Raw genomic sequence first — 25,569 nt, forward strand, 5'->3', positions numbered from 1 at the left:
TGTATAATTTGCTGGCCTAAATTGTATAATTCGCTGGCCTATTTCGCTGCAATTGTATAATTCGCTATACATATAGAATTGTATAATTTGCTGGCCTAAATTGTATAATTCGCTGGCCTATTTCGCTGCAATTGTATAATTCGCTATCCTATTTCACTGCGATTGTATAATGCACAATTGTATAATTCGCTGCAATATTTTTATAAAATTTGCTTTGCATACAATTGAATCGAATTAAAATGTATGTATATTGCATAATTATAAGTGTATAGCAAGAAGATATATGTTTTTCTCTCGCTTTATACAAAAACAGAAACACAATATATACACTTCTGTTGTATAAAGCTAGAGAAAATTGTATTTCACTGCAATTGTATAATTCGTTGGCCTTTTTCTCTGCAATATTTGAAGTAAAATGTTTGTAAATTGTATAATTAAGTGTATAACACGAAGATATATATTTTTGCATGTGTATATACAATTTTCTCTGGTTTTATACAAAACAGAAACAAAATTTATACACTTCTGTGTATAAAACGAGAGAGGTGAGCGAGAATGGAGAGTGGCGAGCGAGATTTTTGGGAGAGAGACGCCTGGCAAACTTTAGCTAACGTTTGCTATGGAGCACAATTAAATCAAAACCCTAGCTACTCCATTTATTTTAGGTTATTAGTTTGCTATTATATACAATTTTCCCATATATATATATATTTAGTTTGATGAAGTAGCATTTATGTATGATTTATATTATATAAAAGTTTTATAAAATAGAGATCACGTGGGTGTAACTATACAATTTTTCATGATATAAATTGCGTAAATATTTAATTTTAATATACAAAAAGTCTTTTTTCTTCGAATAAAAACATATCAAATAAAAAATACGAATAAATAAAAAAAATAATCTAAAATCCTATGGCTATAGGAATATCCACGCTTTTGTTTCACCGGTTCGCCCACGGTTTTGAGTGAACCGGCCGGTTCATCCTTAAACCCTGTCCAAGATTTAACTTTTTTCAAAGAACGCAGCAACATAAACTCAACGCACAAAAATTTACAGCAAATTTGGTAGAAAAAATCGAAATCCAGAAAAGAGCAATGTTAGAGAGCAGATTAATTTCAATTTTGCGGCAAAACAAAGATTTGGGTGTCAAGATTTCGTCGAATCTTGGAAAATGGGGCTTTACAGCAACCAAAATTTCAAATGAAGCTTCATTTTCAACACTGAATCAGTATAGGCTTTTATCTTCTCTTCCAAAGCTTGCTCCTTTTAGCAGAAACTTTGTTAATTATGGTTTAAGATCTTTTCATCAACTTAATCACAAGGTTGGTAGTTGAGCTTTTGTTTTGGAGAAAAAAGTTGTCTTTTTTATTTTTATAGTAGTGTTTTCACCTGTAGTTTAGTAATTGTTACCTTGGTTTTGTTAACTGAATATGATTTGATCAATGGGTTTTGTGGTTTATTCATCTTTTTTATTTTTGTGATGGTTTATTCCTTGTACCTCGATTATCGTATTGTTTTGTTGTCTTGTTTTGGTCATTAGTAGCTGTTCTTTTTTCTTGAGCTGAGTGCCTATTAGAAACAACCTTTCTACCTTCTACTTTGTGGGATAACAATGGGTATGATGTTGTAATTTGTGTGATGGATTATGTGGACAGTGGATTAGTTAATTATGGTGAGGTGTTCTGTTTTGGATTGACAAATTTGTATTGAACTGTAGTTCTTTTTAAGTAGTTAGTCTTTTTCATGCTTAGATTAGCTATGGTTGTGATCTACTAGCTAGTGATTGGTTTGATTGTTTTTACAATTTTTTTCCTACTTTTACACAATAACTAACAAAGAATGCATTATAGCTTATTCTTTGTTCACCTTTGTTCTTCAAAATGCTCCAATTTAGAATTATAATTTGATATGGTAAGTTAAAGGCAGTTGTTTATGTGTTGCATACGTGTATGGACATGCGGATAAGAAATTTAGAAATGCTTAAGTCAAATTTCTTTGCATCTGTTTTTCTGTCCATATATTTACATTGTGGTAGCCAACAAGGGTATATATATATCGATTTCAGGGTGTGCATGGAACGTCTTTCAGAAAAATTTCCACGGTGGCTGCTGCTGCAGCTGAAAACAAGGAGGGACTGAAGTTCCTTGTAACTGCTGGACCCCATGCCCGGAAAATGGTCGGCATATGGCTTTTTACATCTGCTGCTTGGGTCTTTAGTATGGTTGTGCTTGGTGGTGTCACACGGCTGACACGTTCTGGTCTATCAATGACGGACTGGAAATTTACTGGGAGCCTTCCTCCTCTAACAGAGGAAGATTGGTTGGTTGAATTTGAGAAGTACAAGCAATCCCCAGAATACAAACGGTCAGTTCAAACAGCAGTATGTGCTCAGTGCACTTCACTTACTCTAATCTTTGTGCTTAGATGCTAAAACACCAAGTACTCCCTCCATTCACTTTTACTTGTCCCGTTTGGACTCCGCACGCCCCTTAAGAAACAATGATCAACATAAGTATTTTGTCACAATACTCATATTTAGTCATAGGTACTGTGAAATAATTTAGAGAATAAGTAATTAATGTTAAGGGTAAAACATGACCAAAGTATGTTTTTTTCTTGATATGCTATAAGTGACAAGTAAAAGTAAAAATGTATTTTTAGTATAGTGGATTAGTAAAAGTAACAAGGGGAGCAAGTTTGCTTTTTTTGGCTTCTAGAAATACTGGTCTTGTTAGCCGTGGAAAACAAATATGTACTGGAGGATCATTCCATTTTCCATATTGATATTTTTTGTTATGATCTATGAAGTTTATTTTTGAGTCTTATTTTTGGATTTTTTTTTTTGTATTGGGCTACCTAGTGATTTGACTTAAATTTAATCCTTACAGTGTTAACAAGGGTATGAACATTGAGGATTTCAAGTTCATATATTGGATGGAATATGCACACAGAATGTGGGGAAGGGCCCTTGGTATAATGTTTGCACTCCCATTCTCATATTTTCTCCGTAAGGGATATATAACAGTAAGACTTGGATTTAGACTCTCTGGACTCTTTGCTCTTGGTGCTGGACAGGGGCTCATAGGTTGGTGGATGGTGAAAAGTGGTTTAGAGGTACAAGCAATTCGTTTAATTTATGCTGCTATTAAACTCATATAAGACGCATGATTCTTTTAGTTTGATTAAATCATTTTTTTCCTCAGGAGCCAGCATCTGAGTATGTTGAACCAAGAGTTAGCCCCTACCGCCTTGCAGCTCATCTTACCTCCGCATTTGCTATTTATTGCGGACTCTTCTGGACAGCTCTTTCTGTTGTTATGCCTGAACCTCCTGCTGAATCACTTGCCTGTGTTCGTGGGGCTGCAAAAGTTAAGCGGCTTGCACTTCCTGTGGGTATCCTTGTTGGAATTACTGCTATCTCTGGAGCTTTTGTTGCTGGAAATGACGCTGTATGTAACTAATATTTTTCATATCATAGTTTTATGTTAAGTATTTGATGGTTTGTTATGGGATTGGAGAGACAACAAAGATAAAGCAAGCTTTCTTATTCTTTCATTTATGCACTGCTTTCATTATTCTCTTAATAAGTTTGGTTTAAGGGAAGTAGTCATCTGAATTGACTGAATGAATTTACTTCAGGGCCGGGCATTCAATACTTTTCCAAAGATGGGAGATACATGGATTCCAGATGATATCTTTAGTATGAAGCCTCTTATCCGCAACTTCTTTGAGAATACTTCAACAGTTCAGGTGAACTTTTGTTTCTGGACTTCCTGGTTTGTCTACTTTTGAAAGATCAGATATTTTGGCATGAAATTTTACTCTATATTTAGCATCATTAAGGGGAATTGGTAAAAGAAAGTGTGGTTATGGGGGTAATTGTATATGCTGCTGTTGACAGAGTTATTTTTTAATAAAGAAGAGAATGTTGCTATTGACTCAGAGAATTGCTGAGATCCTCTTATTCAAGCTTGACTTTTTTTTTTTGACAACAACAACATACCTAGTGAAATCCCAAGAGTGGGGTCGGGGGAGGTTAGAGTGTACGCAGACCTTACCCCAACATTGTGGAGTTAGAGAGGCTATTTTCGAAGGACCCTTGGCTCAGGCTAATTAAAGATATAAGGTTAATTTTTATTAGAAGAAAGTGTGTCTGTATAATTTTTGAACGGAATTACTCTGGTGGATTCAATTTCTATTTGTGAAAGGGGCAAGGTGCTTTAAATTTTACTTGTTAAGTTTTGCATGCAATTTGTGATTAACCTTCTTTTACGTGCCGTGAATTTTCTTCTCTTTGAATAAAGCTGCTTTGAGAAAGTTATGTCATTCGACTCGAGCTAGACTTGTTATCTGTCTAGTTGGAACAACCGCGAACCATGAGACTGGGCAATATGGCAACTGGCAGAAAACTTTGACCAGAATGCAAGTTTAAGCATTTTTTGTAGACAACAACATACCTGGTGTATCACACAAATGGGGTCTGGGAGGGTAGAGTGTACCCAAACCTTCCCCAACTTCATAGATATCGAGAGGTTGTTTGCAAATAGACCCCGAGCTTAAATAAAGTACATCCACGCTGTTTGGAAGGGACATGTTCTGTATGATGATGATTTCATTCTTGTCTTTTGCAGCTCGATCATCGTATACTTGCCACTGCTACTTTAGCTGCAATAGGCGGATTATGGTTGTCAGCCAGAAAGCTGGATATGCATCCTGCAGTACGACATTTAATTGGAAGCACCATGGGCATGGCTGCTCTGCAGGTACTACTCTTCACGCATCATCAAAAATCCTCCATAACGACTCTTCTTTTTCAATTACTTGATGGTTCAATCACTTTCATTTCAAATGCAGGTCACATTGGGCATATCTACTCTTCTTTCCTATGTCCCAGTTTCTCTAGGAACTGCTCATCAAGCAGGAGCATTGACTCTTTTAACATTCATGATTTTGCTCAATCACACTGTACGACGACCTTCTCCATCACTTCTGAAGACATTACCTTCTGTCGCGAAAATGGTCTGATGATACTGATACCTTTAACTTCTTATAGAGCATCGACGTTGTTAGGCATTTAAATTTTTTAAAAATAGTGCAATTTTTTTCTGCCCTTCTTGTTCTCATATGTTGTTGGGAAATTTAGAATGATTTAGTCTTGTAAAGAAACTGTAATCTTGTACTTTTGTCTATGCTCATTCAATGAGTCTTTAGAAAATAAACAGCAATCAACTTTAACAGTGTGGGGAAATGAAAATTCCTCTTTGTTGAATAAGTTCTATTCTAGTTGTTTACAAAGATAAAGTTCTTTGATATGGATTTTTTCTTTAAAAAAAATAATGTTTGCTAAGCTTGTTGTATTTATATAGTTACAATCTAAGTTGAAAGAGTTACCTAACAATATATATCAAGTTTAAGAGTCTATTTGAATGTCGAATAATATAGTCAAAAAGTAAAACTTAAAATAGAATTGCCTATAATTTATGTAATTGCTTGTGTAATTGTGACACAAATGTACTATAATTTATGTTTTAATTTTAGAAGTTACATATATATAATCCTTTAAAAATTAGGCTTTAAATACTATTAGACTCGACTTTAATATTTTTTTCTTATATGTTCTCAATCTTACGAATAAAAAAAAGAGCATCCCAACCAATTGTTTGAATAAAAAAATAGCCAACGGATTATAATATATATGATTTATGTATATTCTTCTCTATATATATCAACTAAAAAGACAAATCTAGAATTAATTAAGTAAAATCTCACCTTTTAATTAACTTATTATCATTATCTCTTATAAGTTTTATAAATTTTCAAAATCCTTCATTTTCGCGCATCACATAATGTATCTCGCACATCAAATTAGTATATTTCGCGCATCAGATTAGTGTATCTCGCTCATCAAATTAGAGTATCATGTATAAAATGTAATGTATCTTATTTAATGATTAATGTATCTCGCGTTACATTAATGTATCAGCGCTCATATTATTGTATCTGTTTTGAGGGATTTTTGTAATTATAAATTTTTAAGGGATGAATTGTAATTTTACCTTAAAAGTATGTGATTTATGTAATTTACCCAAAAATAAATATTAATCTTACCCGACTATTTGTATGAACCATCATTTAAAAATTTAGATTGTAGTCCAAAAAATTCATAAGTTACAAAAATAATATATAAAAAAGGTCATTTTACTAAACAAATGTCTAAAAATGACAATTGGCGAAAATAGTATGGTCCGACCCGATTTCATAAAACGGGAACCTTTCCTTCTGTTCTTGTTAAAATTTTAGGGTTTATCCTTAAACCCTAAATTACACCTGCAAATTTTGCTGTTCTCTTTTTTCTCTTTCTCTTCAATGGCGGCCTCTGATACGATTGAGAACATGTATGACGTCGCTTTGAAGCCTCGGCTACTTCGGTCTCTGCTCAAAGAGTATGTTCCTGACCTGAAGCATCAGTTTCGGAATCCATCAGTTCTCTCATATGTTGTTTCTGCCATTAAGACTCATCAGTTATTGTCCGAATCAGCTCCACCGGAATCTGATGAAAAGTTGATTGAAAACTGGACAGCAGCCGTCGATTCCTGGATCAATCGAGTTGTCGGTCTTGCCTCTAGTGACACGGTGAATAATCATAAAAACTGTTACTTTAATGTTATAATAAATAACAGATGCTTAAAATTTGCTCCAGTTAATAGTCCAACTTTGAGTATGCATATTAGGCAGCTCAACTTGTATCCACTATAAGTTGAACACTCTAACTTTTAAAATGATCATTTTTAGACACCTTCAGAATTGATGTGTAAGCTGACGTCCACTAGACACAATGGGGATGGGTTGGGGTATTTGATTGCCACTTGAGATCAAGTTGAGGTGTCTAGTGCTTATTTGCAAGTTTGAGTGTGTGTTTATATGTATGGCTTTTTAAAAAATGTATAAAGAATTTGTGCCTAACTATCTACATTATATGCTTCTCGTTCTTGTTTGCTTGTAAGCTATTGAACATACATTTCCACATCTTGAACCGATGACCTGCAAGGCACCAGAAGCAACAACTCTTTGTCTTGATGCTTGTGCTTATAATTTGCAAAAAATGAATACTGATGATGAAGGGGAGACTTGACGTAACTGGTTAAGTTGCTGCCATGTGGGTTCGAGCTGTGTAAACAGTCTCTTGCATTTATGCAAGAGTAAGGCTGTGTGCAATTGACCCTTGTGGTCCGACCCTTCCCTGGACAGTGCATAGGGGAGCTTAGTGCACCGGGTTTTGTCCTTTTTGAATAATGATGATATGCAATATTTCACCTTTTGTAACAGGGTCAGTTCCTTTTGTTAGATAAATTTACTGATTGGATAATGAAGCCTTATCATGGTTTTACATGGTTCCTGAAGCATTTTGCTGTTTATGAACTTCATTACATTGGATTACCTGCATGTTTTCAGTGAAAGACTAAGGAGTTACTTTTTTGTGATTGTTTGTGTTGCAGCCAGATAAATGCTGGGCGGGTATATGTTTGCTCGGGGTGACAAGTCAAGAATGCAGCAGGGAACGTTTTATTGCTTCTTACGCTGCATGGTTTAACAAACTCTTAGTCCATCTTCAGGTAATCAAGTTGATCTTTTATTGATAAGAGTTCTTTGTCTAATCTTCTTTTGGTTGGATGACATATATAAAATGAATTCATATTCCTGTTTTAGTTGAAGTGCAAACAAACATTTTCCACTGTGGCTACATGTTCCTTCTTTTCATTTTGGTCTTGCAAAAAGTACATTTGGATGTTATTATGTCTTCAACAGTAGAACTATGATCTGGAAAACAGGAAGATGTATGAATTGTGTTGTTTCTATTATCAACTATGCCTCGAGATGACGGATCCATGTAGATATCATCAGACTACGCAGTAAAGTAACTGGGATTTCTAACCATTAAAAGATCCAATCATTTGTTTAACTAAACATGATAAGTGTCTTATTAATTGGTGTGTTGATCAATCCTATATGTTCTCTTAATTAATCAGTGAGGAGTAACAAACATTTGATTGACTACAGCTAACCTCTTATATCTTTGCGGAAGTTTTCCTTTAAATCAATGTGAGAAGTTAATGAACTTCCATTTCCTTTTTGTTTATGTGGGTACTTGGATTAGTCCCCTGCAGATTCTCAGTTTGTGAAGGTAGCTACTTGTGCCTCCCTGTCAGATTTGTTCACAAGGTTTGTTTGATAACTTTTGCTTCTGATGTTGTTTATTGTACTCAATGAGTCTAGGGTTCATGGAGAGGGTTATTTCTTGCCCTTAATTTGGAAAAACCGTTTTGATGTTACGTTAATGGGAAACTATTTCTGACAGAAAAAATATATTATGTTAATGGGAACTTCTTGTGTATGCTTACACTGTTGATGCCTTGTGAAATCATTGTTTTCTTTCAAAATAAAGAGGTTTTGTTTAATTTAGGTTTGCACATTAAATTTCCTTTCTGATCCTAATGGTGTTTGAATGTAAACTACTCATATGGACATTCTCCTGTATGATATGTCATTTATTTGGAATTAGTAGTTTTTGCACCTACCCACAGATATAGCTCTAGGGTTTAAACCCTAAAATTAGCTGTGGTAGGTAGTGAAATATTAAGATTTGGTGCATAGTATATAGTGAAGGAGCACCAGTCAATTGGCCCCTTTTAGAACGGAAAAATACTACTGCAGTTTGATCCTAACTAATAAAGTGAAAGGCTGAAAGCTAGTGTAACGAAGTAAGGTTTGCCGCAGAACTGAGCAAACTTAGATATTTCCGATCTTTTAGATGTTCCTACCTCAGTATTACCTTGTTTTGTAATTGTTCAGGATGGGTAAAGTGGCAAGTCTTTACTTCCATTTGTGCACACTAAGGATCAGAATTCACACAGACTGGTCAATGTTTATGCAACTAACTTTGATAAGATTCTTAATAGTTTTAAACTTGTAGCAAGTTCAGTGTTTCTCTCTTGGGGCATTTTTCCCTTAGGATGGTCTTTTGACTTTTGAAGATTTTTCTGATCAAAAGGATATGTCCCTTTCCCTTCCTAAATATCAGGTTGAGTGGATTGCCAAATGCAAAGAAAGATGGTATAGCACTCAGTACAAAACTAATTCAACCATTATTGAAGCAGCTAAACGAGGATAAATTTGATGCTTCATGGGTTAGTAAAACTAGCTGAACTGTTCTTTCTTGAAAGTATTAAGTTAATTTTGCTTACTGCATGTGGAATGGTTGCTTGCCTTTGTTTTAGAGTTTTGACATCTCTTGCGGCCTGTGCAGGAAGAAGCTATTTTTCTGTTGTGCAGTATTTTAGATATTTTCCCATCTTCCATTCAACGGCATTATGATGGTGTAAGTTCTTTGTCGGTGTCATGATTTTTTATTTTTTTTTTATATAACATCAAACTACTCTTAAGGCTTGCTAATTAGTATCCAAGTTCATGATGCATCAAGGTCTAGTTTGTTCATCGAGAACAAGATAGAAAGGAAGCATGATGTATGCAGAGGCTTAGCTTCTTAAGCACTCTGCTTTGGAAGTTATTTTCTCTAAACCTGAGAAATTAAATTTATGCTGATGGGAGCATATTGAAGGGTTTTAGTAAGGCTATAATGAAACAGTTTCCTGTGACATTGGTTTCTTTTTCGTCCCATTGATGAATTTGGTTCTTGGCTCACTCTCATTTGCCGTCATTTTAAGGTTTTGATTGTTGTTTCTGTTTCTTACTTGTGTTCTTCGGAGAGTCCTAATCATTATATAATGTTTATTTCAGTGTAGATGCATTAGTTGACATGTTTATTTTGGCAGGTTGAGGAAGCTATTGTCTCGAGGATCTTGTCAGGCAAGTGCAATCCTAGTATGTTGAAGGTGAGACAAAACCCAGAAGGTTTATTTGAATTCTAGCTTGAATATGATAGCAAAAAGTAGAGGAACTCATCTGGTTTTAGTTTTCAGAAGCTTGGTTATTGTTTGGCTTTGCTACCAAAATCAAGAGGGGACGAGGATAGCTGGGTATTGATGATGCAGAAGATCATGCTGTCAATCAATATTCAGCTGAATGATGTCTTCCAGGGTCTAGAGAAAGGTGATTTTCAGATATTGATTGCTATACTTACTAATCATGGCAAGAGCTCCAACTGAGATTCATCTTTTATAAATATATTTGTAGAAACTATAAGAACTGAGGCCATGAGATTGCTGCTCCCCCCTGGGAAAGACCCACCGCCTCCATTAGGTGGCCAATCTTTGTCTAGAGGAACTGTAGACAATACAATGAGGCCTGAGCACTTGCAGATCTCCAGAATCTCTACCCTGATATTTTGTTGTTGTGAATTGCTTACGAGTTCTTACCCATTTCAGGTTAGAATCTGTGGTCACATTCAAATGGGGGTTCATGATTAATTTATTTCCGTACATGTGGTGTGAGTTTAGAAGCAGTTGGAATTATCTTAATTTTTTTCTCTTGCTTACTAGGTTGCTATACATGTACTTCCATTAATAGCTCTTGCCAAAAGAGTGCTGATGGTTGATGGTTCCTCATCACCAGGCATCGCCTATATGACTACAATGAAACAAGAATTTTTTTGTTCAGAACTCCCAGTCTTGCATTCACACATATTGGATCTTCTTACATCAACTGTTAAAGGCTTGGGCAGGTGAGCTTTTTTTTTTTGTTGTTGATAAAGCTAAAGCTGCAAAAATAAACTGAGGCAAAAAATGAGGATATCACTTTGTATTATGATTAAGGTAGTGGTTAAAAATTATGGTAGAGAACTAGTACATACTTGGACACAATGCTCTCAAACTTTATAACACATTTTTGGGTATTTACCCCGTGCTTGGATCCATAACACCAGTTCAAAAGCAAAGTCCATTACATTTTTTTCAATATTTGGTTGATTATTTTATTATAGTTCCCCTTTCCATGTTGGACAATCTATTCAAGGATACTAGTGCTAAGACTGGACTGCTTGTTTCTCTCTTATGCAGCCAGTTGCTCCCTCATGTTGGCTCTATAATACGACTCCTAACCAACTACTTTGAGACGTCTACTTTGCCAGAGCTAAGGATAAAGGTGTATTCAATTATGAAAGTCCTGCTGCTGTCACTGGGGGTTGGTAGGCATTTTAAATTTTCAACAAGTTTGTACTTCTTTTGGCATTTGTTATGCTCATAACCAGCTGCCTAACTTAGAGGCTGGGTTGTCTGTGTGCATTTCACTAAATGCTCATAAGCTCTGCATATTTAGCTGAGATAGTAAATACTTCCCCTGACCCATTTTATGTGGCACCCCTTCTTTTTTTAGCCTGTCCCAAAAAGAATGCCACTGACTATCCGAGCTGCTGTGCATTTAGTGGATTGGTGATTTTGATAGTGGTTGTGATTGATTATAAGTCTCTCACTGACTGCAGCAATTTTAATTTTGCAGGGATATCCACACACCTCACTGATGTGATTGTTAACAATTCATTGATGGATTTAGATGAGAGAGGCACATCTTCTGTTGCACAACAGAATATATATCCAGAGACTACAACAAAGACTTCCAACAAGAAGAGGAAGCATGCAAGTACAAGTAGTTCTCTTGATGAGCAGTGTGATAAAGATGTTTTTGAAGTGGAAGTGTGCTCAAACATGGCTTCATTATCTGTTAAGATAGCTGCACTAGAGGCATTGGAAGCCCTTCTTGCTGTGGTATGCTTAATGTTCCTCTCACTTGGGACTACTTTTGAACAAATGTGGTTTTTAAGAGATGAAATCATCATATTAAAAATAGTTTTCAAAGAGTTGCAAGTTGATTTTTAATATCATGAGGGTCAAAGTCAGAAGATAAGATTGACTTTTTGATGAATTCATTCTTTAATATCATAAAAGCAGGGTCTAATTTGGAAGTAGAATATCATGTAAGAAAAAGTATTGGGAAGTGTAAAAAAAAGAAGTTTCATGTTAGAGAAAGCTGACATCTTATTCGGGCAAATCAAAATCGAAAGTAGGGCAGTCAAAAAGGGGAGTGACAGGACATTTCTAATGCCTGGTAATCATTTTTTTTTAATGAAAATGCTTCAACAGTTATTACAGAGAATATAGGCATTCCCTAAATATGCACACGTAAAGAATGTCTAATGCATGTCCTTCAAGTATACTTGTTAAAGCTTGGCTCTCCACCTGCATTGTTGTCTGGGTGCTTTAGAGGTTGAAAAATTAATGTGAATCAGATTTGTGGTTAGAGTAAAGTATTTTCTAGTTATTATGTTGTGAAAGTGCCACTTCCTTTCTCTTGGGGAAGATTTTAGCGTAGGGTTGCCTAGTTCTTGAGATAACAATTTATGTTTGTGGGTGAATGAGCTGATAGTGAAAGTAGTAGTCTGCAACTTTGTTTTATGACTGCTTGAGGTCCTTTTTTGTCATTATATTCCTAACAGCCTATGGAATTGTTTTTTCTTTTTACCTCGCCTGCTTGTCCTTATCCTTAATCCATGTACTAATTACAATTCTGGATAATTAAATAATATTTTAAGATATAGTGAGTACATGAAGATTTGATACTCGTTATATGATGCTATGCGATGGTGCCTAATTTATAAGTTTAGGTTGTGCACAATGTAATAAGTAAATAAAAAAATTGGAATATTTTGTGACCCATGTAATACTTCCTCCTCCCTTCCTCCCCCACACAAATGTATCCTATATTATCCACTTTTTCTCCTTTTTACCTGTCTCCAAAAGTTGTTCTTGATGGCAAGTATCTTATCTTTGTCATTTCAAGGGTGGTTCTAGGAGATCCGAAAGTTGGCGAGTAAATGTTGATCACCTTCTTTTGGATGTTACCAGAAATGCTTCTAAAGGAGGGTGGGCCAAGGATGGCAGAGGCAGTTTAGTTTCCAAGTCACCAACCAGTATTTGGGGAGACTATCAAATTGCAGCTTTACGAGCACTTCTGGCTTCTCTCCTCTCTCCTGGCCGCACTCGTCCACCCCACCTATCTCAGGGGCTTGAACTTTTCCGCAGAGGTAAGGATGCAATTTTATTGAGGTGATTGGACAGATTTTTCTTTAAAAAGCTAGAGATCTTCTATGCCATACCGAGCATGGCTGAAACAAGTTCTTTAGACAATAGCAAGTAAGAATTGTGCGCATGAAATTATTCTATTAATCAAGCTACTGTGTGCCTGAGCCATTCCTTGTCTGCTTCTTCTGTGTCATATGCTAAATGTACTAAAAACTTACTCCGATAAGGTAGAAGTGAATATCTAGAGAGGGGAATTTAAACTAGTAGATATATAGACATGGTAAGAGCGGAAGATCTGTTGAAATTTTAATGTCATAACAATGTCAGTTGCATAGCTGTGAGAGCTGCAACTTTTAGATGTTTGTCCTAGCAGTTGCTCTCGAAATGATTGAGGTAGTGGCTAGAGAGAGAGAGTTGCTTTCTATTTAAAATCCCATTATGCTACTAACGCATTGAAGAACATTTACATCTAAGGATGATTTCGCTGTTCGCACCTCATACTTCCCTTGCCCTAGTTTAGCATCCTTCCAATTTTTTGCAATCTGCTTAAATGGATAACCTATTGTTAATTTGGTGTTGGCAGGGACTCGAGAAATAGGAACTAAAGTTGCTGAATGTTGTGCACATGCTATTTTGGCATTGGAAGTGCTTATACATCCCCGAGCTCTTCCATTGTTAGATCTTGAGTCCACTGACAACAATTACGAAGTTGGAAATAAGTGGTTTTCAGGGAATGTAAACCTCAGTAACCGTGCAGCAAATAACACATTCCACATTGGCACATCCAGAAAGGCCCCTGACGAGCCAGACTCTTATAATGATGACCTTTATGCAGATTGGATGCGAAACGGTGAAGATTTGGTTACTGTGCCAGCTGATCCTGCAAAAGATACAGATACAAGTAATCAACCACCAGAAACATTAAGATATCCATCATCAGAAAAGCTTCCGTCTTTTGATATTACTGCAGTACAAGTTTCTGAAAGCAGTAAATTGCAGCAAGTAGCACCTATTACTGCTGCGAAGAAAAGCCCCATGGACAGGGATGAGATCATGGTTGAATCACAACTATCTCAAAAAACAAGTAAACATTCTGAAGATCTCCTACCATCTAAGAGTAATGTGGTATCTCCAGGATCAGAAAATATTACGGACAACGCATCAAGAAAGGAAGTGGCACAAGCTAGCGATGCTGGATTTGCTTCGCCGCTGATGATGAATTTAGACAGAGGTAAAGAGTTGATGCATGAATCTGATAATGAGTCCATGGAGTCAATTCCTGATATTGTTGATGTTGAGCCTGATTCTGATTAGATAGAGAACAGAGCCTATACAGTGGTCCATATTATATTTATTATGTCTCATATTGGGTGGAAAATTGCATTTGCCTGTCAAAACACCTGGCTTTTTCTCTCAGAGGGAGATTAGGGAGGAGTTGATTTATCTAATCAGGATTTACCACTTCCATGGTCGCGGTAGGGGATTGGGATGTGTTATTTTCTCGATTTATGCATGTTATCCTTGCATGCGGGGTCGTGCTAATTTTCTCTGTATCATTCCAATTTAAGCCCAAGTGTAAGCCACTAGGTTTTGGATTTTGAATTCATTAGGTAGATTGGATAGGAGTTTTTCATTTATCTGTGTTTCAAAGGTCTTGTGAGTCTGTAAGTTGTACTATCCTATTATTGAGATGAATTCCAATACAATCCTTGACAAGGATGCCAATTTTGAAAAGAGTGGATAGTGTTTTTAATTTGTTTTCTTAAATAAAGGTGTTGAATTTTCTGAATACAAATATATTTTAATGAAATTTTAGGGCAAGCATTGTTATTGTATCTCTCCTTATTTTTTAAATTTTGTAAGTTCTTTTGTTGCTCGATTATCGTATTTTCTCCATTAAAGGTGTTCGATGGATATGTTCGATTTGAGTCATGGCTTTATTGGAAATAACCTTTTTACTTTCGTAAGATAGTGATCATATTGTCTACATCACCCTCCCTAGACTATTGGTTGGGAACCAAATACAACGGAAGAAAGATGATCCAATTTTTTTGTCGTGATAAAGTATTTTAACGTTAGTTTAGCTAATTGAAGTTGTGATTAGATCAAGGAATTTGCGAAATCACTAGCATAGTCTTTATGGAGGGGTAAGTATTTCTTTATTCATAATCAAAAGTCTTGTATTTGAACTCTAGATATGAGTCAGTCGCCTTTGGTAGGGAAGTGGGTCTTTCGATACAAATTAAATTAGTCAAATCTCAAAGTGCATATAGATATTTAATCAAAAATCTCGAATTCAAATCTAAGTATGAGTTGCCTTTGGTGGGGATTGTTACCCCCAAATGGGACTTCCCTTTTCAGATTTGAATTAGTAAAGTTTCAAAATGAAAAATATACACTAATTATGAAAATAAAAGGGATAATGTACAAAGTACCCCCTCAACCTATGTCCGAAATATCAGAGACACACTTAAACTATACTAAGGTCTATTACCCCCTGAACTTATTTTATAAGTAATTTTCGACCCCTTCGGCCTACGTGGCACTAGCTTGAAAAAAAAATCAACTAGCGTTGAGCCACAAGATAGTACCACGTAGGCCATAAAAGAATTAGAAATTTATTAATAAAATAAGTTCAGGGATAATAGGACATTAATATAATATAAGTGCGTTTCTGAAATTTCGGACATAGGTTGAAGAGCTACTTGTGTATTTTCCCAAAATAAAATAAAATTGTGAAATAGTCAACTCTAGCCTACTAATTAGTGGTACTCCTAATGGCTAAATAAAGTCAATTAAGAAGTGTGATTACTTCAACAAAGTACTAATTGAACTGCCTTCGACGGCTCAATTGATCCTTAATTATTACTCGACTACGGAATGGTTGTTGCAGCCTCAGTCATCACTAAAAATTACTCATACTTTTTATTGGCAATAACTGGGGGTTTTGTGGTGATTTTTATCGCCGTTAAAGGTTTAGTTCTTTCGCAGTGAGTTTAAGTTGGCAACGCTTAGGTGGAGGGATTATTCCCATGTAGCTTGCCACGTCGCTAAAAAAACTGGATAGTTAACTCTCGAGGATATTTGTGGTCTATTGAGATAACGACGGGGTATTTTTTATTTCAAAATGTAATGGAGAGTACAGGTACTCTATTTCGCATTGTTCAGATATATTGTATGAATGTAGAGAGTTGCTCTAGCAAATGATGAACCCTCTTCTAATGACTCATATTATTAATTATTACTATACACTATCGTCTTTTACCCATAAGAAAACGGCATAAGAAGAAGGCGGAGAAGGAGAAGACCGTTCAGACGAAAGCTTAAATATGTTGAACTATAATTATAACAGTAACAATTTTTAATAAACATTTGGTGTCTACAGTGCATAAATACTTGCTAATTGTATATATAAGAAATTGATATACATATTCGTCCATCAAAATAATAATCAGAACATGTATATTTTTTTTTGTATTTATCATATAATATACATAAATAATTAATGTAATTATTTTTAGGTCATGTGACTTATACTCATTAGCGATTTTCAATCCATTTTCTTGTTTTTCTGAAGATATGAAAAGCCGCCTGATAATTGAATTTAGTGTACTTGGATGTAACTACTTGACGTATTTGGTTGATTATGTAATTATATGGTCAACAAATGCGGAGCTAGGTGGGGTTCGTGTGTTCGAACGAATCCAATAACTTTTCTGTATACCCTATACATATACTAAAAAATTAAATAATATATATTTATATAAACTTGTTAACTCTTGACAAAATTGATTGACGGTTCAGTTGTAATGAAGAGACCATGAAAATGTTTATCACGCTAGAGTTATTTCTCTGAATTCCTCACTTTTTTTAAACAGGAAATTTAGAATTTCCAAAATCTTAATATTAGCTTCGCCTCTTATTGTGATTAGACTAAGGAATTTGCGATATCACTTACATAGTTTGTAGTAGCGGGTAAGTATTTCTCGATTCATAATCAAAAGTCATGGATTTGAACTCTAGATATCAGTAACCTTTGGTAGGGAGGTGGATCTTCCGATCCGAATCAAATTAATCAAATCTTAAAGTGCATACAGATAGTTAATTAAGAATTTCGAGTTCGAACCTTAGATATGAGTTGCTTTTAGTAGGGATTGTTATCCGAAATGAAAAATGTATATCAATTACAGAATAAAAATTAAAAAAAAAAATATTTTATATATATACAATATAATTTTTCGATAAAATAAATTTTCCGATAAAAAAATACAATAATCGGAGGGAGTTAATAGCTGTCATAATTTGACCTCAAGAGTGTGATTTTAACAAATATATTGCCACATGTGAGAAAAAGTTGGTGCAATGGCATTCGGCCATCCATCAATTTAAGACCACGTTTGGATAAATTCTTTTGGTTTATAAATTAGAATTTTTAACTTATTATTTTAGTTTTAAAAACAGTATTAAAATTATTTTTATTTTTATTATATAAATGCTACAAAAATATTTACAAATTATTTTGACTTATAAATACCTATATATATAAGCAATCCCTAAGTCCAATACATTGCATTTTGATCTTAAGGATTTTTAATTTTTTAATTCTTATGAAATACAGTTTTTTTTAAAAAAATATTTAGACTATATTATTCTGTATTTTGTTTTGTTTCTGCCTAGGCCAAATCTCTATCTTGGCTAATTTAAATAATAATAAAACGATAATTTTTTATCAATTAAAAAGCAAAGCTCAAAGACCAATGTGTACTGTGTAGCAACAAAAATTGGAATAAATTTTAGATTTTTCATTTTTTTCTCATTTTTGTTTTTGTTAATACTATTACTAATAACTCAAATTTGCTCATTCAATTAGAAAAATACATTTTAAATTGTTATTTAAGTATAGTTTTTTTCGTATCCAAAGTTTTATTTTTTAATTATCTTAAGAGCAAAATACTTTTAATATTTTCAACTTACTATTAATTAATAATTATTTTGCTTTAATAAGGATATCCAACAAAAACAACAATTTAACATGCTTTCTAGAGAATATTTTTTTTTCTAGAAAATAATATAAACTTTTATAATATCATTTAGAAATTATACTATGTAAATATCATATAAGAAGTGAAACTCTAAATTTTCCATAAAAAAAATAGGCATATGGACCAATGTACTATTTTATTATTATTAAAATAAAATGGTCATCACGACAATCTTCTACGAACTATTATTGTTTATTAAATTAATATAAGTAATATCTTGGAGATAATTCTTTTAAATAGAAAATGCAATCTCATATTTTATCGTGATTAATTATAAGATATGAAACTTGAATTCTACGATATTGATATCATAATTTTGATCTGATAATATATTAATAAAGCATCTCATTTCAATATTTAATTTTTAACATACTATTCTTTCATACGCATCATACATAATAATAATTGATAACGATATAATAACATTTACAAGAAATTTGCAATATTTAAAATATAGACAAATGAAAAAATAAGTGTCTAACTCGAAAATGGCTATTAGTGAAAGCTACTTATAAGTGTGCATGGTTGACTAATAAAATGACAAAACATTAATAAAACGTTGTAGCTTATGTACTTTTCCAAGAATTTAGTTAATTTAACCAATATAAACTTTCTCCTTTTTTTTAAAAATAAATAAATAAATTTGACGTAATAAAAATGTGAATCATTTCGAGTAAATTATATGTTAAGAGATTCGAAATATCGAGATAATTTTATATTCTAAATTTTTATGCATGTTTAGAGGTGATTTTTATCATGTATAATAACTGGTCTTTTCATGTATAATTAAATTATATCTAATTTTTTGAGTGTATCATAATGTATAGTCAATACATAACTCGTATATTAAGTTATGTGGTCAATATATACTTCCTAAAACTTTTAACAAGTTATATCGTATAGTTATGTTATAGTTTTGGCCATTTTTTACGTAAATAAAATATAACTATATTTATCGTAAACTAATTACTTTATTATAAATATTCGAAACTAGTCCATTTTTTCTCCTACTTTTGTTGGACACTTTGCTAATGATTGTAGGCACTCCACAATTGAGTCACTTTCTTTACTCCAAAACAAAAAAGAGAATACATATATCCTTTTAAAACATTTTATTCGATAATGTTTTACGATAATATTTATTTCAATAAATATAATATTTAAATAAATTATAATATTACACTTTGTTATACATTATTATAGTTAATATTACATATCAATAATTCGAGTGACAAATAAGTAATGTAATTATATCAAATTTTTTTATCACATCAAATTAATGTTCGATAAAATGAGATTTTTCGTTATTACGTAACGATAAATTTAAATATAGGACCATCCAAACAAGGTATAAGTGTATTGCCAACGAGAAATAAACAATAAAACAAACTTGTTTCTTATTCAACAATGGAGGTTGTTCCTCACTCACTATATTAGCAGCCATGCTTTTTCACATGTAGTATAAATAACTCTACTAAATACAAATTTAACACCAACCCACATTCCCATTTTTGTAGATCTAAATCCCCAAATTCGATTCTTGGGAATTAACGCCCTCAATTTTTTTTCGCCATGGCAGCAGAACAATCAAAGAAATGGATTCTTATGGTGACTGCTCAAACACCAACAAACATAGCAGTGATTAAATATTGGGGAAAAAGGGATGAAAATCTTATTCTAGCTATTAATGATAGTATTAGTGTTACCCTTGATCCTGCTCATCTTTGTACCACAACGACTGTTGCTGTTAGCCCTTCTTTCCAACAAGATCGCATGTGGTTAAACAAAAAGGTAGCTTTTTTTAAAAAAAATAAAAATTCTTAGTTTAATTTGTTTGGTTGATTTATGTGATGGGGTAGGGGAACGGGAAATGGGGGAGGGGATTACAAGGTGGGAATCGAAACCTCGCCAACAAAGTAAAAGTTTTAGGTTGTCAATCGACTGAGCTATTAAGACTCGTGATTCCCTACAACAATATGATTTTGTACATTCTTAAAAGGGTAGGTGAGGATTACAAGGTGGGAATTGAAGCTTCACTAATAAGGTGAAAGTTCTTAGCTAACCGATTGAGCTACTAACATTCCGTAGTTCCCCTACTGATGCGTACTTTTTAAAAAATAATAGTTGGGGGTAGGTGAGGATTATAAGGTGGGGATTTGAATCCTCATTAACACTTTGAAAGTTCTTAGCTAATTATCTAAGCTACTAAGATTAACCATTGATTTATGTGATAGGAAACTGGCTTGGCAGCTGAGATGTTGAGAAAGTTCTGTTCTTGATGAGTGAAAAGTGGAGGACTAATTTTCTTTGTGTATTTGATAATAGAATGATGACTATATGTTGTTCTTTTGTAATTAAATGTGGGTGGATTATGTGAAAGAAGACTCCTTTTGAAATGTTCAGTTCTTGACTTTCTCATTTTATCAGTGTGATTTTACTGAAATTGCTGATATGCATTTGTTCTGTAATTTATGTGGGTTGGTTTATGGGAAAGAAGGCTGTATTGACAGCTCAGATGTTTAGAAAGTTAAGTTCTTGAAGAGTAAAAATTTCTCATTCTAATTATTTCGCAAAATAATTGATGACTATTTGTTCTTGTAATTTTATGTGGGTCTGTTTATTAAAACAAGATATTTTGGCAGCTCAGTTCTTGAAGAGTAAAAATTTCTCATTTTCTTAATTTAAATTTATAGAATTTATGTGGATTGATTAACTTAAAACATCCTGAAGCTCAGTTATTGGGAAGACTCAGTTCTTTAAGAGTGTAATGTTTGTCTAGCTTCTGCTTTCAATTGTTATCTACAAGATCATAGGCTGCTTTCTTATTAATATATTAACTGTTTTATGTCTTTTGGCTGTGTATGACTGCATGTAGTGGAATCAAGGAGGTACACGTGAAGATGATGAATCATATGAACTCTTGATACTTTCTGTAATTTTTAGTTTATTTGTTCTTCTTTAGGATGCATTTCTTGTTTAATGATGGATCGTGTCTATGATTATCTTCTCTGGTTTTGCTACAGAAATTGGTTAAAATAGTTGTGCAGGAAATGTATAATTCACATTTTTGCAGTCTTCGAAAGCTGAGCTCATTATATTTTCCCCTTTCCCTCCATTTCAAGCAATGAGAAAGATTTGTATGCTGCAGTTTTTTGTTGCTTTGTCTTGACATTTTTACATTGTTTTGCTCGTTGTGTAGGAAATATCCCTTGATGGAGCCAGATACCAAAATTGTCTAAGAGAAATTCGAGCTCGTGCTAATGATTACGAGGATGAGAAGAAGGGTATCAAGATCAGTAAAAATGATTGGCAGAACTTGCATGTGCATATTGATTCTTACAATAATTTTCCAACTGCTGCTGGTCTGGCTTCCTCAGCTGCTGGTTTTGCCTGCCTCGGTATGATTAACCGTTCTCTTTCTTGTATTCTGAAAGTCACTCCTTTTTTTTATTTCATTGATATTCTAATATCAAAGATCTAAGGATATCGGTGAATCTTGAATGAATCCTGAAAAGTAACTGGAGTACCACAAGTTGCACTTGATGCAAATCACAAATAAATCAAAACTTCTTTATAATTATTTTCCTTTTTTTGCAACTTATTTTTCAGGAAATTATGTTCTGTAACTTTTATATGAGTGGCTATTTGAAGACTGTACTTGCTGATAAACTAGTGCATTTATTCTTGGTTTTGAGTTTTGTTGGATTCTAATTGATGTTGCCAACTTTTAAATATGTTATCTTCTTTGACCCTTGTCTGTAAGGATAATAAACTGTCATTACGAAATTTATGAACTGTGTATTATGTCAGCCCTTCTGAAGAATCATCTTCAGAGTAATTTTGAAAATGCTTTTCTCCAAGTGAATGTTTCTTTCTTGTGGGAATCTCTATTTTATCCATTATTATTCCTTCTGAAAATTTTGAGATGAGTACAACTTATGTCTCCGATATGCAGTCTTTTCCCTTGCGAAGTTAATGAATGTGCAAGAGGACAATGGGAGACTTTCTGCCATAGCAAGGTAAATTCATAACAGTCGTGAATAATTTCGTTAGCTGGTCTTATTTTTCTATATGTTGTGTCTAGAAGACTAAAATTAGATCGAGGTAATAGCATATCAAACTAATCCTTCTTGATCTTACTTTCTCTTTTCATCTGCTCATTCAATAGCTATGAAAAATAAGAAACTGACACACTTCACTTATTCCCACACAGGCAAGGTTCGGGAAGTGCTTGTCGAAGCTTGTTTGGAGGATTTGTCAAGTGGGTCATGGGAAAGGTATGTTGAGCTCCGACATTCTTGTGTTGTAGCTTGTCTCAACATGCTCTCTATCTTTTCAGTGTGGTCTAATTCCTGTTGTGATGTGTGAAGGAGGAAGATGGTAGCGATAGTATAGCTGTTCCACTCGCAGACGAGAAACACTGGGATGAGCTTGTTATCATCATTGCAGTGGTATGTACTTCCCATCCAGATGTGGTTGCTATTCACCTTTTCTGGAAAGCTTGTCTATTCATGTGATTGTTAGGCATTGAGAAGAAAGAAAGAATCTGTGTTTATGTCTGTTTCTCCTATCCAGATTCGAGAATCTGTCTTCATGTTATTCTTCTACTTGTCCCATCTACTTCTTTCTCCAAACATGATACTTGTGATTTCATTACTTTTGTGCATCAGTGGTTTTTGGTAATAATAATAATAAGTGGAACAGAAACTGAATCTATCCCATTGGAACTGCAGTCCTTCAGACTTAAAGGAGAACATTTTTCTGGGGATAAGGTTGTAGAGAAGAACTTGGTTTCTATTTCATTTTTATACTGAACCCCTCATTCAACTTTTAGATCTTGGGGAACTCCTTTTTCTAGAAATCCAAGTTTCTTCGAGTCATACTGCTATGCTGGGAAGTTGGAAGAGAAAAAGAGTATTCTGCTTTTGTTTCTTGCTAACTAATTTCTTAACTTTAACAATGCCATTTATTTGTGTTCATTTATTTGTTCTGCATATCTTAGTTCTCTCTTTTCGAATGGTTATCTATTGCTACTGCTTCCTAGATCCCCAAAAAAGTAACTTTAAGCTACTTTCAGTAACTCATAGTTCTCGACTATGAATCAATGAAGTTTAGTCAAGTACATTATGCAAATGTTTATCACCGGATCAGTTTTTTGAGTGTCTTTTCTGTTTTCAACTCCATAATTCGGATTCTAAACTTTACTTGCATCATCTTCTTAAATAAGATGCCTGTGTAAATGATCATGCTATCAGTTTGATTACGACACTAATTTATCAACTTGTGCCTCCTGATTTTTTTTCTGTTTAACTCTTTTGTTATGTGCTGTACTTCAGGTTAGCTCACGGCAGAAGGAAACAAGTAGCACCTCAGGAATGCGCGAGACTGTTGTAACCAGTGCACTTATAGACCACAGAGCAAAGGTATTGTCTTTGTACTCTCTATATTAGGATTTTGTAGTTGACACATCTTCAATCAATATTCTCGAAAATTTCAGCTTATTTTCGTTAGCTCTGTTAATTTAATCTCTGCTCCATTGGTAAACACTGTATGAGAAGTTTTGACTCATCATTTTGCGTTGTATTTTCAGGAAGTAGTACCAAAACGCATTATTCAGATGGAAGAAGCTATACAAAATCGCGATTTTCCAACTTTTGCTCAACTGACTTGTTCTGACAGCAATCAATTTCATGCAGTCTGCATGGACACTAGCCCTCCTATATTCTACATGAATGACACATCTCATAGGCAAGTTGTCTTAACTTCAGGCTGTATCTTGAGTTGTGTTGTAACATAGATAAGTTCTGAACTTGATGATCTCTTATACTGAAAGTGGGAGAAACAAGAAAGTCTTGACGGTGTGTTAACTTTTCAGGGTAATTAGCTGTGTCGAGAAATGGAACCGTGCAGAAGGAACTCCACAGGTTTAAATGTTATCCTGCTATTGTCCTATTAGATAATTGCATGATATGGTTCTTCCTTTTACTAAAGTAATAAAACGGGTCACCAAGATTTTCAATCTTTTGAAATATCAAAGTTCTGCAGGTTAAATTGGTCACACAAATTATTTTGAACAGAATAATATCACTCCTTCAGGGGAAATCTGCTTTTATATTTGTAATGGGCAGTGAGTGCTTCTTTCATGACATACCTCTCTCCCATATACTTCATGCACCTTTCTGTGCTGAAGATTTTGCCAACTTCATGATGCACCCAAACATTGAAATTTTGACATTAGTGACATGACATCAACTGCACGGTATCTCGACACTATAACAAGCAACTTCGGACTTGTACCTTTTTGAACACTATAATTAGCCTTGTTGCCAACGAATATCTCAGCTCACATTTTGCTTCTCATGATCTGATTGTGCAAGCTTGACTTCAAAAGTAGTTGAAATGTAGCGTGAATAAATGCATATTCCACTTTTACTAATTAGAATATTTCCAGGTTGCATACACCTTCGATGCTGGGCCAAATGCTGTTCTAATTGCGCGTAACAGAAAAGCTGCCACACTTATGCTTCAGAGGCTTCTTTTCCACTTCCCTCCAAATTCAGATACCGATCTAGACAGGTACATCTTTCATATAAAAGATTCAAAGTTCTAGTATAACTATGCGGGAAGTCATGTTCGAGAAAATGTTTTCTGGAAAGTGACTTATTCTTTAGAAAATATTCCGAGGAAATGTTTCCCAGTGTGTGGTTTGAGGGTGGTAAATATTTTCCAAACTAGAACTTTTACTAAAGATGGATAATATTATTATCAACCCGACTGATAATGTTTTGACGATTTTTTTAGTAGTAAAGATTGATTATGTGTCAAGTGCTTGCTAAAGCAGTGTTATAAAGTTAAGAGTAGATATAATTGTGAACGAAACCAAACACCAGAAAATGACTTGTTTGATGGAAACATTCTACATACAAACACACCCCGCCATGATATGCATTCTGGACCTTGTGCTATCAATATGCAACCATTAACCATCTTCACTGCTCCTTATTCTTCTTTTACCTTTCTCTCCAGCTATGTCATAGGCGATAAGTCAATTCTGAAGGATGCTGGGATAAAGGATTTAAACGACATTGAAGCATTACCACCTCCACCTGAAATTAAGGACAAGGTTCCGGCTCAGAAATGCAAAGGTGAAATAAGCTACTTCATCTGCACAAGACCTGGCAGAGGTCCAGTTTTGCTACCTGACGAAAGTCAGGCTCTCCTCTGCCTTGAAACTGGTTTGCCCAAGTAAAAGAGCAATTTTTTTTTTAACTTGTGCTAATGTTTAAGTAATCGACACAACTCCACGAGATCCAAGTATTGCACCCTCTTTGCCTTGAGAGATGAGGATGCCATTTTAAACTCTCTTTTTTTATGTTTGGATAAAATTTAAACTCAAAGCTTTTGCTTGTAGCTTAGCTTAGTTGTGTACTCTCATCTTTGAGCAATGCAATAAAAGTCCTCAAAATTTCCTCTTTTTTGTTTTTTTTTGTGT

The 25,569-nt window shown here is 34.2% G+C and overlaps 3 protein-coding genes and 1 non-coding gene across 4 annotated transcripts; 3 read left to right on the forward strand and 1 right to left on the reverse strand.

Moving 5' to 3' along the window:
- The first annotated feature begins 1,004 nt into the window (after positions 1–1,004).
- LOC107003247 (cytochrome c oxidase assembly protein COX15) lies at positions 1,005–5,301 on the forward strand. The gene is made up of 7 exons (XM_015201549.2): positions 1,005–1,326; positions 2,070–2,368; positions 2,893–3,118; positions 3,208–3,453; positions 3,644–3,754; positions 4,636–4,767; positions 4,859–5,301. The coding sequence occupies exons 1-7, from the start codon at positions 1,099–1,101 to the stop codon at positions 5,027–5,029; spliced, it is 1,413 nt and encodes a 470-aa protein (XP_015057035.1). The 5' UTR covers positions 1,005–1,098; the 3' UTR covers positions 5,030–5,301.
- A 991-nt stretch (positions 5,302–6,292) lies between these two features.
- Positions 6,293–14,771, forward strand: LOC107004562 (proline-, glutamic acid- and leucine-rich protein 1). The gene is made up of 13 exons (XM_015202806.2): positions 6,293–6,637; positions 7,501–7,617; positions 8,160–8,224; positions 9,084–9,189; positions 9,309–9,380; positions 9,835–9,894; positions 9,982–10,111; positions 10,196–10,386; positions 10,501–10,682; positions 11,017–11,144; positions 11,456–11,721; positions 12,794–13,037; positions 13,619–14,771. Exons 1-13 carry the CDS (start codon positions 6,371–6,373, stop codon positions 14,347–14,349), a joined length of 2,559 nt encoding a protein of 852 aa, XP_015058292.1. The 5' UTR covers positions 6,293–6,370; the 3' UTR covers positions 14,350–14,771.
- LOC114074978 lies at positions 14,519–14,619 on the reverse strand. Its single transcript, XR_003575356.1, has one exon. It is a non-coding gene; the product is annotated as a U6 spliceosomal RNA (small nuclear RNA).
- A 4,662-nt stretch (positions 14,772–19,433) lies between the features above and the next one.
- On the forward strand, positions 19,434–25,552 carry LOC107004563 (diphosphomevalonate decarboxylase MVD2, peroxisomal-like). The gene is made up of 10 exons (XM_015202807.2): positions 19,434–19,868; positions 21,277–21,475; positions 22,033–22,096; positions 22,291–22,354; positions 22,448–22,528; positions 23,414–23,500; positions 23,668–23,825; positions 23,953–24,001; positions 24,529–24,653; positions 25,104–25,552. Exons 1-10 carry the CDS (start codon positions 19,650–19,652, stop codon positions 25,324–25,326), a joined length of 1,269 nt encoding a protein of 422 aa, XP_015058293.1. The 5' UTR covers positions 19,434–19,649; the 3' UTR covers positions 25,327–25,552.
- Positions 25,553–25,569: the final 17 nt, after the last annotated feature.

Source organism: Solanum pennellii, chromosome 11 (assembly GCF_001406875.1).
Source record: "Solanum pennellii chromosome 11, SPENNV200".
Taxonomy (NCBI): domain Eukaryota; kingdom Viridiplantae; phylum Streptophyta; class Magnoliopsida; order Solanales; family Solanaceae; genus Solanum; species Solanum pennellii.

Coding starts and splice junctions, on each gene's coding strand:
- LOC107003247 (XM_015201549.2), top strand. CDS start 1,099: ATGTTAGAGAGCAGATTAATTTCAATTTTGCGGCAAAACAAAGATTTG. Junction 1,327..2,069: donor TTCATCAACTTAATCACAAG/GTTGGTAGTTGA, acceptor TATCGATTTCAG/GGTGTGCATGGAACGTCTTT. Junction 4,768..4,858: donor TGGGCATGGCTGCTCTGCAG/GTACTACTCTTC, acceptor TTTCAAATGCAG/GTCACATTGGGCATATCTAC.
- LOC107004562 (XM_015202806.2), top strand. CDS start 6,371: ATGGCGGCCTCTGATACGATTGAGAACATGTATGACGTCGCTTTGAAG. Junction 6,638..7,500: donor GTCTTGCCTCTAGTGACACG/GTGAATAATCAT, acceptor TTTGTGTTGCAG/CCAGATAAATGCTGGGCGGG. Junction 13,038..13,618: donor GCTTGAACTTTTCCGCAGAG/GTAAGGATGCAA, acceptor TGGTGTTGGCAG/GGACTCGAGAAATAGGAACT.
- LOC107004563 (XM_015202807.2), top strand. CDS start 19,650: ATGGCAGCAGAACAATCAAAGAAATGGATTCTTATGGTGACTGCTCAA. Junction 22,097..22,290: donor AGACTTTCTGCCATAGCAAG/GTAAATTCATAA, acceptor ATTCCCACACAG/GCAAGGTTCGGGAAGTGCTT. Junction 22,529..23,413: donor TTGTTATCATCATTGCAGTG/GTATGTACTTCC, acceptor GCTGTACTTCAG/GTTAGCTCACGGCAGAAGGA.